This window comes from Stegastes partitus, unplaced genomic scaffold, assembly GCF_000690725.1.
Source record: "Stegastes partitus isolate 25-593 unplaced genomic scaffold, Stegastes_partitus-1.0.2 Scaffold3634, whole genome shotgun sequence".
In the NCBI taxonomy this organism is placed as follows: domain Eukaryota; kingdom Metazoa; phylum Chordata; class Actinopteri; family Pomacentridae; genus Stegastes; species Stegastes partitus.
Window position 1 is genome coordinate 17,610 of NW_007581365.1, and position 18,201 is coordinate 35,810.

General features: G+C 42.3%; 1 protein-coding gene across 2 annotated transcripts; it reads left to right on the forward strand.

Annotated features, from left to right (window-relative positions):
* The first annotated feature begins 769 nt into the window (after positions 1 to 769).
* per3 (period circadian clock 3) lies at positions 770 to 18,119 on the forward strand. 2 transcript variants are annotated; one of them, XM_008306225.1, is made up of 22 exons: positions 770 to 948; positions 5,633 to 6,047; positions 7,147 to 7,304; positions 7,420 to 7,538; positions 7,847 to 8,045; positions 8,735 to 8,786; positions 9,290 to 9,438; positions 9,706 to 9,784; positions 9,884 to 9,990; positions 10,243 to 10,399; positions 10,524 to 10,632; positions 11,893 to 12,021; positions 12,136 to 12,244; positions 12,325 to 12,436; positions 12,558 to 12,697; positions 12,813 to 12,977; positions 13,237 to 13,488; positions 13,594 to 14,450; positions 14,587 to 14,779; positions 15,039 to 15,225; positions 15,754 to 15,904; positions 16,612 to 18,119. In XM_008306225.1, the coding sequence occupies exons 2-22, from the start codon at positions 5,767 to 5,769 to the stop codon at positions 16,732 to 16,734; spliced, it is 3,828 nt and encodes a 1,275-aa protein (XP_008304447.1). In that variant the 5' UTR covers positions 770 to 948; positions 5,633 to 5,766; the 3' UTR covers positions 16,735 to 18,119. The 2 variants fall into 2 exon arrangements, with proteins under 2 accessions (XP_008304447.1, XP_008304446.1); XM_008306224.1 differs by having other exon boundaries at positions 771 to 948; positions 7,144 to 7,304.
* Positions 18,120 to 18,201: the final 82 nt, after the last annotated feature.

Sequence of the window (18,201 nt, forward strand, 5' to 3'; positions counted from 1 at the left end):
TCCCTAGGTGTGAATGTGAGTGTGCTGGTTGTCTGTCTCTAAGTGTAGCCCTGTGATGGACTGGTGACCTGTTCAGGGTGTCCCCTGCCTTTGCCCTAAGTCAGCTGGGAAGCCAGCCCCTCCACGACCCTAGTGAGGATTAAGCAGTGTATAGATAATGGATGGATGGAAATTGATAGCTAAGCATTAAACTTACAAAGCACCAATGTGGCTTATTAAACATCAGAATAAGTGTACTGAAAAATGTCTTGATCATTTTGTTCTGTCTGATTATTGCTCCAGTTTCAGAAGATATTTATTTATCTACCCCAGAAATTTAAGACCAACCAGAAAATATTCACATTTGAATTCAGATTTTGACATGTCTTCTTTTTCATTCCTTAAAAAGCGATTAAACTGGTTAGTCATTATTGAAATTGCTCATTACCCCCAATCTTTTTTTGATTTATTGTAATCTGATTCCAAAATCTTATGATGTCAATTCAAGGGAAAAAAAAAAAAAGACAACCAGATGCTTGCATCAACTGGACCATGCAGCGGCTCTGTTCATTCATTCAGCAAGGGGGCGTAGATGCAGCGGACTTGTAGTGAGTCGATGCTTGCGCAGTTTGCTCCGGGATTGTTGTGTCTCTGTTGTGTAACATGGAGATCCACGTGAACTGCCATGAAGCCCCTGACAGACCGCCTCACTAGTCACGCCCACTTGTTGCTCTGTCCAATTACACGGCAGATGCAAATTTAGCCCGTCCAATCACCGCAGAGGGGGCGGAGCTGTGCCTTGCCGGGCTCACGTTGCACAAATGTGTCAAGCGCCCCGGAATGGATGATGGTTTAGCTACGTGACTGACATCTAACTGAAGAAGAAGACGTCTGATACCGACCGGCGATCAATTCAGAAGATTCCTAGCGTTAGGATACAAAACCTAAGACACGCCTGCAGTCAAAGAGGTAAAATATTCCATCAGTAAATTGAAGATGTGAGGTGCCGTTAGCGAGTTGGCTAACTAGATAAGCTAGCCCACCTCGACACCAACCCGAGACAACGGAGGATGTAAACAAATGAAATATATTCGTCGTAGCATTGTTTAGCATTAACACGATGTCGCGAAGGCTATTGTGCAGTTTTAGCGGGATACTGTGCTTCTTCGAACTGTAACGTGCTAGTTCCCTAACATGTCTGCCACAAGTCAAGGGACTGTAGCTAACGAGCTGCGATAGCTTGTTAAGCGAGTCCGTAACAAACTGTAGCTAATGACAGCTTACAGTAGATTCCCAGCAAGAGCAGCGATCACATTCGCTAACATAACAGCAGCCAGCCATCTATCACTTTACATTACACGGTAGTATTCGTAACGTCACGTCATAAAACGACGGCCTTACCGTGTTTGCAAGTTGTCAGAAATTACTAATTGCTGATATATATATATGTGTGTGTGTGTGTGTGTTTGTGTGTTTGTATTAATATCATAATATGGCACAGAGTGCGATTCGTAGTCAAACAGATGTGCGCCAGTTTACGCAAAATTACATGAATGGAGGCTGCGCTGTGGACGTCAGTGTAAGGTTAGCTGTGTGTCTTACAAGGCTTAAGCTGTGTGGTGGTGGTGACTGAGGTTATTGAGGTTACTGGGTTCATGTGGGGAGGGGGCAGTGAGCCGTCAGATGCCTGTCAGGTTTGTTTTGAATGGAAGCAGGTTGTATGCTGCTGCTGGAGTCTGAAAAGCTTCATTTTTCCCCCTCTACATGCATGTATGACAGGTGTTTGTGTTGACTTTAAATGTCTGTTTATAACATTCTTTTTTATTTTGCATATGTTTACTCAATTGTAGCAATAACCTTGGTGTCTGAGGTGACCTATATATAGATGCAACTACAACCTCACTATGCTGCATCTGTGTGCATGTACCATAGCCCCATACATATTTAAAAAACAAAAAGTCAGGCAGCCCATTTGGATTTATATATTTAATTATATTAGTATAAGTATAGTAGTGCAAGTGTGTATGTGTGTGTATATATATATATATACACATATATATATATATATCCATCAATCCATCCATTATCTATACAATCCTCCCTAGGGTCACTGGAGGACACCCTGGACAGGTCGCCAGTCTATCGCATATATATATATATATGTATGTATATATATATATATATAATATATATACACAGTGCAGGGTGCATTTACATGTTACATGTTACCAATCCATAAGTGTGTATTATATAATACTGTGATTTCGTAACCAAATGTCATGAATCTGTGGATGTATTTCCTACCAGGGTTTTACACTGCCTCTGAATCTGCATGGTTAGGAATTTTGTGTGTATTGGTATGTCTGCAAGTGTTTCTCTGCAAGACTTCTTGCCACCAAACATGGTTAAAATCATGAGATTGGAGTGTGTCTGAGTAGAACTTCCTTAATCCCTTCTAGTTTAAGTTGTAGTATCAGTTTGTATTTTCTGCTGACAGTATTGCAGCGGTAGTATGAGGGTATATATAACCAAAAATTTGGAGGCAGAAGACATTCAGAGGAATTTAGCTGACTTGAGACATTGCGTTGCTCATTTTTGACTCCGTGCACTGTTGACCTACTCAGATTGTTTATCTTTCACCACTTGTATATGTAGTTTGAAAAAAAGCTTTCTGAAGGGAGTGAAACTCAATTGCGAAACAAAAGGAGTTTTGTGCTCACATAAACACGTCTCGCCATTGCAATTGGGTATTGACTACACATTTGCTATCGGGGCCAGTTCTGACAAGATGAGCAGGTATTTTTGGTTAACAGTGGTTGCTGTGGACTCCTATTTGGCCTGCAGGGCCATATTTTTTAACCACTAGCCAAGTAGGACTGAGTGATTTATTTATTCTAGCATTACTTGACAGTCATATTAATTTACTGTGGTTTGGGGAATCGCAGTTTATTGCTTTGTTTCTTTTATTTGTGAGTTGCATGCACATGCCATGCTGTGATGTAAATAAATACTGGAAAATATTTTTATATATATTATTTTGGCCATTTAGCCCTAAAGTCAAGTAAAGCCTAAGTGGTAACATACCATATCAGAAAAGTCCATCTCCATTATTGACACAGGATAAAAACACTGTCCTGCTTTATTCAGACTTTGTCTTAATATTGTTTCAAGTCCTATTACCCCATTATTTTTGTTGGTTTGACTGTATAAATAGTATAACATACTATTACTAGGTACACTAAGCTAAATTAATGCAGTCTAATACAATGGTCCTGCGCTGAATCCTATCTTTAAGAAGGTTGTAATGTTCACTTTGTGGTGAAACTGTTTGAAAGAGGTGCTTATCAAACTGTATTGCATTATAGTAACATGTGTTTCTGTTATCTTATCTACTTATATCAGTCGGGGTAGGCTAAATAAAAAATGCCACTGTGTATGATACAATACAGTTCATTTAACAAAGCTTCAATAAAAACGGAAAAAATCTATCTTTTATGTTGTATTAGTTGGCATTAGTTTTACAGAGGTGTATCTAATAAACTGCCAACCGAGTGTATGCACCTAACCTTGTGTATGCATTTGGATCACATGTTTTCCACAAAAGTTTACACTTGCAAATTTCCACTCTAAGACAGGAGGGAGAAAAACAACAACAAGGGTCAAGTTTGTGTGCTTAAGGCAAGGCCAGAGCATAGTTAAGCATCATAAACACACCACGGTAATCATGTGTTTGTGCGTTTTATGTGCCAGGGCAGGTGTAGTGTCTCAAGTAATAGCATGATGCTTTCTGCTGTCTGATTTGAGCAAGCCGGTTATGTAATCCTGCAGTGACGACCTGATGAACGATGCAGGATATTTTCTCTGGCTCCTGTTGTTGCCTCTCAGTCCCTGCTTCTGTGTCTTTCTCGTCAGTATTTTGTCTCACTTCCATGTGTACGTGGTAGCAGCTGCAGGTCGCGTTTGATTATAGCTCATATTAACATCACTTTAAACAGACTGGCAAAAAAGCAGCAAGAAAGCAAATGCGTTACCTCAGTTTCCTTCGTGTTGAGTTTGGTTTCAGAAAAATTTGTCTTAAGAAAAACAGGGATTACATAAATCTGAGTACACGAGTCACATCGAAGTCTATAACTTACAGCTATTACATAACCAAGTATCACATTATTGTTGTGATCTGTGGTGTGTAATGACTGGCAAAGGTGTACCTGGTCTTGGCAGTAATGGTGGATGAAATGTGGCCATATGTGTTAATCGTGGATGATGGGAATGAGTCAGATGCAGTGAATCAGTTTAATCGTCAGACAGTCCAGTAGTATTAGATAACAAGACAGATTGTGTTTGCTTACATTTGCAGAATTTAAAAAAAAAAAAAACAACAAAAAACAAAAGTCCTGTTGCACAGAACATTTTATTTGTTTACCTTTGGCAATACTGGTCCTGGTTTTAAAAGAGGAAGTGACAATAAGTTTCAACAAATATCTTTTTGTGCTTTTATATTTGAAGCTTTTGGCATATCACACTTTAAGAGAATTAAATTTAAGTTTTCCATGCCTCAGTAGACAGAGATTTTGACATATCACAGCATAAAAGGTGTCAGTAATTACATGAATATTGGCTCTGTTTATTTCAGAACCCCAGTACAGCCGTGTCTTAAACTGGCGCTGTTAAATGGAATGCGGAAATCAATACTGTTTGATTAAATAAAACTGTGCTTGTCTTGCTGTGACATGATAATTCTGTATCAGTAGTGCATCAAGTACAGCATCTCTTTTTGAGACTAATTTAATCAGCAGGATTCCTTACTCCTTTTGCGAGTGATTAAATGTCAAGCTGTACCTTAATTGTTAATTTCCTGTATATTAAATGTGGATTTCTCTGTATTATTGTTTATATTAGCTGCAAAAACAGCAACATAAAAATGAGTTTATGCTGTGGTCTGTAGTGTGCTGCTGTATCTGTCATACCATAAAACAGAAAAACCTGTTTGCTGAGCCAGTTTAAATTCTTGCATTCAAGTGAAACGGCTGTTGCACCACATATAAGAATAAACTATTTATTTGATTAGTGTAGCAACCACATCTACAGTATATTTAGCATCATCTTTAAAGTTATAGTGAGTACTATTTCACTGGCTTAAAGTGCAAACAAAACAAAACCAAACAAAAAAAGCAAGCTTGATGTGTCTGTAGTGGTGTAAACAGGTTGCTTATCACACAGGCTGTCTTTATGATGATTATCTCACCAGCTGTTAAGGTTTCTGGTTTCTAGTTCTGCAAACTCTCATTCTGGCTGCTGCTATTTTGGCCATAAAAGCCTCATCGAACCTATCGTCTTCTGCTGTTAGAATAAGGAAGACGGTGCTATGAACATGCAGCCTGTGTTATAACTCTGCATTTTGTAAACAAGAGATCATTTCAGTCTCTCTGGTTTTAAGATTGAGGTTTTTTTTATTTATTTCAATTTCATTTTCATTTCATTTTAATTTTGCAATGATTTTAATGATCTTTTAATGCACCCCCGTCTGCCACAGATAGGATCAGTTTCAGCTCTGTGGTCGCAACCAGCCTCTAGTTCTTCCATGTCGTAAATTCCACCCAGCAAACTTTGCTCTGATACTGTTTCTTATCTCTTTCTATGTCCTTCTGTCTTGCAGTGCTCAAGACGGACCATCCAACATTCAGCACTGACTAGATGAGCCTTAATTTATTGCTACCACATGGAACCCATTCTCTCTCTTGAACCTATGAAGACCCTTCCGTACCACGGTAACTGGGCTAAATACTATTGATGTGTGACCAAAGTGTGGCGATGCCAGGAGGCGACAGCGGTCCAGATGGGGTGGAGCCTACATCGCCGCCAGCCACAGCGGGAGGCGGGGGGGAGGCACGGGTGCCGTCAAGGCAGCAGGACGGACGGTCCGAGCGCCTCGGGGGAGAGGAGAGCGGCGCTTCAGGTGGAGAAGTGGGGCAGGAAGATGAGGAGATGACTAGCGGTTCGCATGACCTTTCCTCCTCAGCCAATCACAGCCCTGGGAGTGCCACAGGATCCACCTCAGCTTCAACCAAGAGGTATTTACTCGATTGCATCCGCCCTGACTTTTCAGCGTACGTTGACGTCATAACACGGTGACCCGAGTTGCCTTCAAATTTCACCACAGCTGATCAAGATGTTAAAGGAAGGAACAAAAATTCCTCACTAGAACATTGGTCCAATTTTGTAGCTCTGATTTCTGCTTTACTGGATTTGACATTATACTCGTAGAAACACCTCAGATCTCAGAACAACAGCTTTTGTACAACAGAGCAAGACTATAAAACACTTAAGCATTCATGTAAGTTGTAAGCAGTTAAACTAGATTACCCTTCATTTTGCTGTTATTGATGAAAGTCAGTGTGCTGTTGCTGTTCCAGTGCGTTGCAAGTAGCTGTGCCGAGTAGAATAGGTCAAAGCTCAAGCAGGCAGCCGGTCTGGAAATCGATGATTATTTAGATATTTATCAGACTGTTTGTGTTGTAGTTTCATCATTTACCTTTGTTTCCTTCTCTAAATATGTGTAATCTGCCGGCAGCTTCTTCGACCTGATACACACAGTTTGTATTTTAGCAGTGTTACAGTGGAGTGAGATCTCTGCAATTATTTTGGCAAGATCAATTGCATTGGCAAAACAAGCCACAGCTACTGAAGTGTAATAGATTTTTCTTATTGTGTGGTAATGTTGTTGTGACTGTATAACTCCTCCCTGCCAGTGCACTGAGACTTTGAGAGACCTGTCTTCATGAACAACCCTTCTAATGCAGGGAAACTTATTTTTGTTTGTTCACCAGGTTTTATTTTTTTCTGTTGTGTTTATTGTCCTTTTCAACAGCTCATACTGAAGTTGTCAAACCATACGTGTCATAAACAGGACCCAGTGGGAATATCATGACGACAAAAATACTAACCATGATAACAAAGCAGTATCTAACTACCACTGACAAAAGCTATCCTAAGTGCAAAGTCCCCCATAAATTGACTTTTTGACTGTATTGGTATGCACTGAAACCAGGGAGTCTTTGTCTCTACAAACACATGTTATCTTTTAAAAACTGTGCCCCAAATCTGCTGTGATCTCCTCTGTGTGTGTGTGTGACCCAAATATCTTTATTTTTATGACTGTTTGTGTAGCAGTGACCATGCAGACGGTGGCAGAGGGCAAGCCCACCGAGAGGTGATGATCACAGTGGCTGAGATGAAGAAGAGGCTTCCGTCAGACAAACGGAGCCGCAGCAAAGCCAGCACTGTGGAGGCCTTACATTACGCACTTAACTGTGTCAAACAAGTGCAAGGTAAGCTGGCTAAACTGTAAATGTAGAATCTTAGAAAACGCTGTTGCTTATTTTTTCACGCCTGATAAAACGTGGTATTGTTTCAAAGCCGAATGTGTGTTTGTGTTGTCTGCAGCAAACAGCGAATACTACAAACTGCTGATGCGAAACGGGCAGGACGAGAGAGGCGATGCCACTATTTGTACCCTGGAAGAGCTGGAGAGAGTCATCTCTGAACACACACTCAAAAACACGGTATACAACAACCCCCCCCCCATGTATGATGCACACATGTACCACAGAAGACCCACAGAGTTGTGACGAGATGTTGCCCTGTGAGGATTTGTTGTGAAATATTCTGATACTGATTCAGTCCTTCAATGCAGTCGTGGAAAGAGTTAAAGAAGCAAACACATTTTGTGCAAATGAACATTTATTTTTGCCTCACGCCTGAGCGGGTGTGTGAGTGTGTGTTTACTGCCTTTGTGTGTGTGTGTGACTTGGCTCGCTTGTGTGCGTGTGTTTCTGCATGTGCGTGCGTACGTCTCTTTGTGTCTGTGTAGGATTCCTTTGTGGTGGTTTTCTCCCTGTCGAGCGGCCGCGTGATGTACGCGTCGGAGCAGGCTCCCAGCATCCTTTGCTGCAAGAGGAAGTTCTTGGAGTCGGCCAAGTTTGTGGAACTGCTCTTCCACCAAGATGTTAACGTCTTCTATTCGCACACAGCGCAGCCACATTTACCACCGTGGAGCAACTCGCATACAGGTGTGTTTGTAATAGATCTTCCTACTGAAGTTTTGTTTTACTTTCAATTTTAAGCTCAGCATATGCTGAGGAGCTTTAGTTTTTTGTTTAGTTTTTCTTCAGTACTAAAAAGTTTCTTTTTTTATTGCTTTGGCCTGGAGGTTTAACTGAAGGAACAGTGCTAGAATGTCATATTCTTTATTCTTTATTCTTTATTTGGATCCCCATTAGCTTGCACAGGATGGTTGCTAGTCGTCCTGGGGTCCGTTCACAAAACAACATTAAAAATACATCACTTTAAAATCACAGAATATCAGTGAGACAACATCGTTCAATATCAACCCAAACATGACCCTATAATGTCATAAACTTACAGAAAGATACGTGACACCTGTCAGAATTCAATCCATGCAGCTTATAAACTCAAATCTCATTTTCTTCTGAGACCTTTACATGGTCACAGTGACATTACTCTGAGTTATTTATTTGTTTTTACCTTGAATTGTATTTTTTATTTCTGTTTCAGATTTCACAGGTTATATTTGATGACTGCATTTGACCTTATAACAGTGTTTGTAAAACATTTTGTCATCTTAGTTTGAGTATGTGTGTACGTAATTGTGTCTCACGGAGTGTTTTGTTAATCACCTAAGTGAAAGAATGAAAGAACAGGCAGATACTTATATCTTCTCTGTTCTTTGTCCCTACAGCGGGGGTTTTGTTTGATTGTGCCCAGGTCAAGTCCTTCTTCTCCAGAATAAGGTCAGATTTACTTTTTTATACTTTGATTCCATCCAAAACCTTCCTATAATGGGGATCTCATTCAACACGGGATTTTTTTTTAGAATCTGTCATGTAAGGTATAAATCACATAGAATTTTACAGAAAATTCAGAAATGACCTGCAGTTCCAATCGCTTCCACCGGATGTCAGTGAAGCATAAGTGAAAGTCACTTTTCAAAGCTCCTCGTGCATTCTGACAGTCCCATGGGACTTGTAGGGAACTAGTGTGCAGATTGATTTGTATCAAGCTGTTCTTTATATTAGCTATAAGTTTGAAAAAACATAATAAGGATATAAAATAGATTAAGTTAATGTACATAATGCTGTAATAAAGTGCTTACTGTTGCACACAGAACTTGAATGAATAGATCAATATGACTGTAACAGCCTGTGCAGTATAAATTATTGTACTGTTTGAAATTAAAATGGCCTGTTTTCACCTGTGATCACAACAGAAATTAAAAATTGGCAATATGTTGCAGGGGTGGAAAAGATCGTGAGGGTGAGATGCGTTACAACCCATTTCGGATAACACCGTACCTGCTGAAGGTGCAGGGAACTGGGAGCAGCGGGGAGGAGGAGGAGCCCTGTTGCCTGGCACTGGCTGAACGCATCATTTCTGGATATGAAGGTGCGATTGTTATCACCACAAACTGCATACACCGCAACCTACTCTTCCCCGTATATAGTAAACGACAAAGAGCTACGCAGGTTACTTGTTTTTGTTTGGGCACATGTAATCAAATATATCTGTTCAGTTTTATGGATGATGTATTCCTACTCCAGAGACTGTTCACTACCTCTGCTTACTCATGTACCACACTCATCAGTATGCAGAGGCATACGTAGAGACACTTCTGTTACATAATCCCAATGTTTATTTGATTTGTTTATGCAGCTCCTCGGATCCCCATGGACAAACGCATCTTCACCACAACACACTCCCCTGGCTGTGTGTTCCTGGAAGTCGATGACAGGTCAGTACACACACTAACATGCGCTAAGGTTATATTGCACTTAATGGTGTGTTGCGTGCAGTGTGTTGATAACGCTAATTTGCTGGCGACTATCCACAGGGCCGTGCCTTTGCTAGGATACCTTCCTCAGGATCTGATTGGCACATCATTGCTGACTTGCATTCACCCAGAAGACCGTCCACTCATGCTGTCGATGCATCGAAAAGGTGAGTGCTGAAGGACGATGAAGTCAAAAAGTGCTTGTTGATGAGGTGACTAAAGTGGTACACTGAAATAGGAATTTGTCATTATTTTTCAGTTACCAATAACAATAAATAAAATGATCAATATATTCATCAAAAAGCTAAACAGATTTGGACCAACCCAAGATTTCACCTAGTATTACTTCAAGTGACAGACCCGTTTGGTGTTTCTCTGTTTTTGTTTTTTTAACGTTTATCTCTTCATGTTTTGTGTAGTGTTGAAATATGCCGGCCAGTCTCCATTTGAGCACTCTCCAGTACGTCTGCGCTGTCAGAATGGAGACTACATCACCTTGGACACCAGCTGGTCCAGCTTCATCAACCCTTGGAGCCGCAAGGTGGCCTTCATCATCGGGAGGCACAAAGTCAGGACGTAAGTGGCAAATGCATTCTCACTGGTGTGATGAGGTGTCTGTCCTATAATACACGTTGTCTTTAAAATAAGTGTACACTGTCAGTTAAGTTGACATTCCTGTGCTGCGGTTTTTTTTCTGTAGGAGTCCTTTAAATGAGGATGTGTTTGCTGCTCAGACAAAGGACAGTGTTCCAGTCACTCACGAGGAAATAAAAGATCTCCAAGGGAAGATCTACAAACTTTTCCTCCAGGTGATTATTTCATTGCCAACAAAATTAACAAACACATTGATCATTCCAGTTGATCAGAAATAGAAGTTGGACAGCACTCTGTTTATAGTCTTTATTCATGCATTACGTGGACAGTTTGGGCAGCCACCTTTCTTTAGAATGCAAAGCTCGAGCAAAAGAGCTATCCTGGTTTAACTTTGAATTTCAGACCGGTGGCCCCAAGTTATCTTCAAGCACTTTCTGATGTAAAGCAGAACTCATAGTTTGATCAGCAAGCTCCCCACTTCCTGAGCAGCAAAGAACCCCAAAACCTAACATTTCTACCACCTTGCTTCACAGTTGGTGTGAACATCTTCTCCTAAAAAGCTGCTTTGGTCTGTGCCAAATGTACCAATTGTTACTGTGGCCGAACAAGTCTTACCTTTGATTTGTCTGTCCAGAGCACATTATTCCAAAAGGCCTGATCCTTGCCTATGTGTTCACTGGCAAAATGCATTTTTGGTCAAATGTTATTTTTGGATAGCATAAACTTTTTCCTGACATGCTGGTCAAATCTCTGCAAGTCAATTTTAGAGGTCTTGCACATTTCTTTTTGCATCAGATTGTCTCCTCTTGAGCTGACTTTGCCAGAGCACCCATTCCTGGACAAATTGGAAGTTGTTTGAAATCCATGCCACCAGTAGACAATTTTCCCTTCAGTGGAATAATTTATTTCAAGTAATTTAGAGATATTTATAAATCCCTTGCCAAAACTCTACAGCACCAATCATTTCTCTAATTGTCTTAGAGAACTCTTTAGATCTTGGCATAATGATACCACAGACTTAAGTAACAAAGAGGACACCAGGACCTAGATGTCAGAGGTTTTACACTGGACAGGTTCCCCTTGTCATTTTCTAAGGTTGTAATCATTATCACCTAATGTAGAAACCTTGATTCTAATTTGATGGCTCTGGAGTTGAGATAAATGAAGGGACTTACTTTTACAGCTTTTTGAAACTATTAAAAGAATACATGTATGTCACCTTTATTAATAGGCACTGTTCCATAGAGCATCAAATGTTTGCTTGTCCAAGTATGTCCAAAAAATGCCAACAATACACACTTTAAAAAAAAACACTGACACGCACTCCTTCCAATTCACGAAAATGCTAAACGTCTCCTATTCAGCTGTAATTCAAACACACCCTAACGCGGCATTGTGTAGTTTTTCCCTTTCTGTGTGTTTGTGTATATCACAGTTCTCCAGTATCTTCATGTCTTTGTGTCTCTTCTTCACAGCCGGTCCACAACAATGGTTCCAGTGGTTACGGCAGTTTGGGAAGCAACGGCTCTCATGAGCACTACATCAGCGTAGCTTCTTCAAGTGACAGCAATGGTAATCTGTGGGAGGACTCACACCGGGAACCGGTGAGACATCACAGTAAAATCACCAGCCTGGAAGCAGGTTTTTGTGCTGTTCTCTAACTCTACTGCCAAGGTTAATCATGCTAATGCATTGTGTGTGTGTGTGTGTTTTTGAAGATGACTTTGCAGCAGATCTGTGCTGATGTGAACAGAGTGAAGAGTTGGGGCAAGCAGGCATATCTGGATTCCAGCCACAAAATTGCTTTTCTTGGCAAACCTGCAACAGGTAATATAGTCCCACATATAAATACAAAACCAAAGTTGGACGATTCAATATTGACTCAAATGGCTCTTTATTTCCCCCAGCACCCCTGCCCCCTGTAGCCTCCAACCCTGAGGTCAGACAGCCTGAAGACAGCAGGAAGCAAACTCACATTCCCTCCTATCAGCAAATCAACTGTGTGGACAACATCATTAGGTTTGTGATGCAAGCATCGTCTCGACATTGCATGCGTTTTCTCATGCGCTCAATCTCTGCAATATAATTTATTGTGTATCTTTGTGCACCTGTTCATGTTTTGGGCCATTGTGTGTTTCAGGTATTTGGAGAGTTGCACAGGTCCAGCCCTTAAGCGTAAGAGTGACTCTCATTCCCTGGCCACCTCTTCTTCTTCATCCTCTACCTCAGAAGACGACAAGCCTGCGGGAACCACTGATGCGGCTCAGGCCAGTTCAGATGGTATATACACACCGAACATGACTTTGCACTTTATTATCATTTGGGTAAAAATCTGTAATATTTCTAACAAAAACAACTTGAGGTGCTCTTGACTTTGTTTCCCTTCACTTTCCAGGGGTGGTGTTGGACAGTGAGGTGTCAGTGGGCCCTACAGCAGCAGCTGTGGTCGGGGCACCTCTTACAGACATCACCATGTCCACTAAGGCCATGAGTGTTGTCTCAGTCACCAGCCAGTGCTCGTACAGCAGCACCATCGTCCATGTGCCACAGCCTGAGTCAGGTACATCCTCATGTCCTTCCACCGGTGTGTCGAATTATGGGAGTTGCTCAAATACTCTGTTCTGTTGATCTCACATTTTCATGAACTGACTAAAGGATCTAAACTTGTAGATTATGCCGAAGCAAGGATCTAAAATGTAGCAACACTTCTCTATATTTAGAAAAGCTGTGAATCACTTTCTCTCAGTTATTTTATACAAGCGGGGAATGGTTAACAGTTAGCTCTCTACTGAACTTGTTTTTCCTCTGTTTTCCCACAGAAGCCACAGCACTGGAGGATGCTCCGATGGGAAGTGAGCCTACTGATGCAGCTCCAACCCCGGTCCGTCCGGCCCCAAGCCCCGCCACAGAGGAACGAAGGTTTATAGGTCTCACCAAGGAGGTACTCTCAGCTCATACCCAGAAGGAGGAGCAAGAGTATGTGGATCGATTCCGTAATCGCATCCTTCAGAGCCCCTACAGTTCATATCTGCAGCTGGACAACAGCTCTATGGCTCACTCCCACCACCCAGGTATGAGCCCATTTGTTTGGAAAGAAACAGTTTTAGTGAATGCTGAATACAGCCCTTGAAGGGACACTTAAGTACCTTGAATTAAACTGTTTGTTCTCACCACAGGAGATTACCAACGTCAGTTGAGCGCTACAGGTTGGAATCGCTCTCGAAGAGGAAAGCCCAGACACAAGCGACCCAAACCCCAGGGGTCCTCAGACAGCTATGCCTCCCCACCTGGCCCCCCTCGCCGTGTCCCTGACTCCTCCTGGCCCTCCTCGGAGTCCTCCCAGCCCCAGTTGGGGCCAAACTTCAGCCAAACATCCCCACTCCAGGTGCCATTCTTTCCTGTCATGGGGAAGCCTGGCCAGGAACAACAACCCAGACCCCAACAGGTGCCTGGACCAACTCCTGTGATGCTGCAGCCCACTGACCAGCTCAGCTACAACTTTAGCATTATGCAGCCTGCCCAGAGCTTGCCAGGCATACAACCAATGCAGAAGGAGCCCATTCAGAATCTGCAAAACTTTCCTAACCTGCAGCCAATGACTTCAGCCCAAAACTTCAACCCTTACATGACTCCAGTCATGGCTGTTATCCTGCCCAACTATCCAACTTTCACTCCAGGTTACCCGTCCATTTATCCACCATCTGCTCCCTCTATACTGCCCCAGGCACCCATCACCTTGACAGGCTTTGTGCCTGCCAGTGCCCCCTTTTCTCAGCCTCAGCCTCAGTTCCAAGTCCAGCCAGGCCCCCACACTCAGATCTCCCCAGGCCTTCTGCTTTGCTCACCAAGAGCTAGCTCTTCTGTCGGGGAAGAGGAGGAAGCAGCTGGGCCTCGGGCTTTATTCTCCAGCTCTCGTTCAAGTTCTCCGCTGCAGCTCAACCTGCTACAAGAGGAACTGCCCAAGCCCAATGAAGGACAGAGCAGCACCGGGCACAATCACGCTGAGAGCCTCCATGAACAACATGCAAATGAAGTAAGTCTGATGTTGTATATCAACCTTTACCTTTTGTCTCATACATAACCAGTATCTGTTGATGTAGATCTCCAGTTGTTTTTCTCAGTATAAACGGTTGGTTTAGTTCTGAGTTGTAAACTTTTGTCTTTTCAAGGGGGGTGTCCCCAGTGACTCTGGCAACCATGATGCCCAGTCAACATCCAGTGAGCTGCTCGACCTGCTGCTGCAGGAGGATGCCAGGTCAGGGACAGGCTCCAATGCCTCAGGGTCTGGATCGGGGGAGTCTGGAGGCTCACTGGGATCAGGATCTGGCTCTGGCTCCAATGGAACCTCCACCTCACACACCGGTAAGAAAGGAAGCACAAATAATGTGCACACTAACAGCCTTCTTTCTTGACAGTATTTCTGAAACATATGTATACCTGATATTCTGTGCAATATTATCTTGTCATACATTCTGTCCTTATAGCTACGGCATAATATTTCAAATTTCTCAAGTACACAGTGCCTCTATATCTTACTCAACAATTAAACATGCAGTTAGAGACAACAGTTAACAGCAGGATAAAATGAAGTGACTGATGTAGAGCTCTCTCTGGATTACAGGCAGCAGTAACAGCAGCAAGTACTTTGCCAGCAATGACTCATCAGACACGTCACGCAAAGCTCGTAAGAGCCAGGAGGCACAGGCAGAGCACCAACACAACTTTGACACTCGTGTGGAGAACTCCCTGTGGACCATGATCCAGCACACACCTGAGCGTGTCATGATGACATACCAAATCCACACCAGGTAGTTACCCATCCACACATTTCCCATTTCCATTCCACTCATGATAAACGAAAGGGAAACTCCATCTCCTCAAAACCTCTGACAGCTGTGTGGAAACGGGTCCTTTGTCATTAAGGGCTTAAATGTGTCCAACATGCTACATAATGTCAACCAGTACAAACTGTTTTACCATTATTTTCCCATTTTGTCAGTAGAAGTATACTGGGAGGACCTGAGGGTTTATTTACATGGTGATTTGCAATGGAAAGAAATGAAAATATCTTGCCAAAGAGTTTCTGTTTTGTGGATATACTTGTGGATTCAGTAGTTTGATGATTTCCAAAGCTTTCCGCTGAATAAAAGTAACATAATACTGTCTGTGTGGTAGTAGCTGACTCAAGGGAAAAGGGTACTTTTGTTTAACAAGCAGCATCTGCTGATTTGAATGTAATACCATACTGACTTATATTTGGGCCAATATATTAAAATCTCTACACCGTTGCCACATCTCTTACCTTGTTTCCTTATCTTGTCGAACCTTTCTCATAGGGACCAGAATGAGGTGTTGGCAGATGACCGGGAGAAGCTTCGAGTGCTTCAGCCTCTCCAGCCCTGGTTCAGCCAGGAGCAGAGAGAAGAGCTGGCCGAGGTCCATCCTTGGATTAAACAGCACACCATCCCACAGGAAATAGACACACAGGTATCACAGGGATCATAAAATATACACTCACGGCGAAGCACTTCCTCTTGCTTATGCTTTTATTCCCTGCATGTGGATGGAGAGCAGTCGTCCTTGGTTTAAAGTGCAGCTGCACATCAGGAGAAAGACGAAGTGATCACATAACTCCTGCACCGGCCTCCCTTCACTGACTTCCTGTCCACTTGAAGATCAATTTTTAGATGTTATTGCTTATTTTTAAGGTTTTAAATGGGTCGGCCCACCTTACGTAGCAGAACTCTTGAAGCTTTACACCCTAGCTAGAGCACTGAGGTCAAGCAACCAGATGCTCCTGGATGTTCCAAGATCCAGGCTGAAAAATACGGGTGATCAAGCCGTCGCAGGAGCTGCTCCAAATCTCTGGAATAGTTTATCTTTCCGCATTGAAACTGCTTAGACTTTAGAAATTTTTAAATCGCTGCTTTAGAACTGTCTCTTTTTGTTGACATTTGATTCAAAAAGAGTCAGACACATTTTGTCTATTACTGTGTCTTTGTTATTCTTATTATTTGAATAATTTTTACAATTTTGTCTTTTAGTTTTTTTTCTTTCTTTCTTTCTTTTTTTTTTTTACTATACAGCCATTTGATTTAACTCCTGTTGCCTTAAAATGTGCTTGATAGATGAATTTGATATTGACTTTGAGCTCACATAATGACCATGTTTGTCACATTTCTGTGTCCCCCCAGGGTTGTGTGAGCTGTAACTCAGCTGCAGGTATGGCACACTCCCCTCACCCACCTGCACCCGATAGCTCATCGCCTCTGGAGAGCCCCCAGCAGGACTCCATCGGACCTGTGATTGATACTTAAGAGACCCGAAACGGCCGACCACCAAGCTTACATTGCGAACCAGCCCTGTCGGAAACCTCAACAATTCCCACCTTGCATCTCTTCTGACCAATCTGGAGGAGTGGATCACTGTTCTTGAACCTAAAGTTTAACATGTTTTGTAAAGGTAACAGAGGCTGGACCAGGCCTGAAGGAACAAAGGAGATGAGAGACGGGCATTTTAACTGGCATTTTCCTCTCAGTCAGCCTAATGTGACTGTCTTTGTCGGGCCGTGAATATTATACCTCTCTTCTTTTTGTGCTCATAGAGCCCCTGGAGGGGTTTAGGTTGAATTTAAGACTGTCCAGATGTTTGGGCACCAGCAGCCACCAGGTGCTTAGTATATGGAGAAGGTCCGTCTGTTGCTGCCCATGAACATGAGTACTGTGCACACGCCTGGCCTGTTGAACTGGTGCAACCGGGTGAGAAAACAGAGACGGCACTGGTCGAGTTCGAGTATCAGAACACATGTCAGACTCTTTTTTTCTTTTTCTTTTTTTTTTTCCAGTGACAGTACAGGCTGTACAGTATGTGCACCCCATCAGCTCCTTCAGTTACAGTGACTTACCATGATTGAAGCATGGTAGATTTGTTTTCTGACGGACACCAAGACAAAGACACATTTGCTGCTCTCCGTTTATAATGTTCAGTTGCAAATCTTGTAAGTTGTTATTGGAGTGTACTCTCTTATTCCATAGGTTGGTTTCCTCTTGTCCGGAGCATCAGTTTTTATGTTATTTTGACTCACGAACAACAGCAAACGCGTTGATGATTTCAAATTGAAATTAGTGCTACAACACAAGTCCAGTCCGCTGCTCAAAACTTCCTGTAGCAAGTCATTTCTCCACCCAGAATCCTGCCTGGTCATCACCATATAACACCTGTAGCTTACCTCTAATTGTAAACAGACACAGCGTGGCCCCAAATTTCTGCGGATATCGCGTTTACTTACTGAATGAATTTCCTCTTAGACTCTGTAGCTGTCTGTGTGACTGACTGTGCGTTTGTTTGTGTGAAAGAGAGAGACAGTGAGGAACTGACTAACCCATTGTAGTTCTGTGAATGTTGTCGCTCTTCTTCTTGTACTGGATTCAGATCGCAAGTGGGCTTGTGAATGTGTATTAGTGTGCGTGATGACTGACTGTGAGCTGCTTCCTTCAATACAGTTGTCCAACAGTGCAAGACAGACCAGGGTTTTCTACCATTTTTAGATTTAAAGTATATTACAGTACCATGTATTTTATAGAAAATGTACACAAAACAAACTTCACAAAGAGTATAAAAAGCCATTTGTCTTGAATTCAGGGACTGTTTGTTTGTGACACAAAGGAATGAATAAATGAGCTATGAGCTATGATCTGATGTACGACAGCATGATTATCTGTCAAGCACAACAAAAACACAAACCAGTAGGTTGTATGTCCATCTAATGGCAGGAACCTGATGAG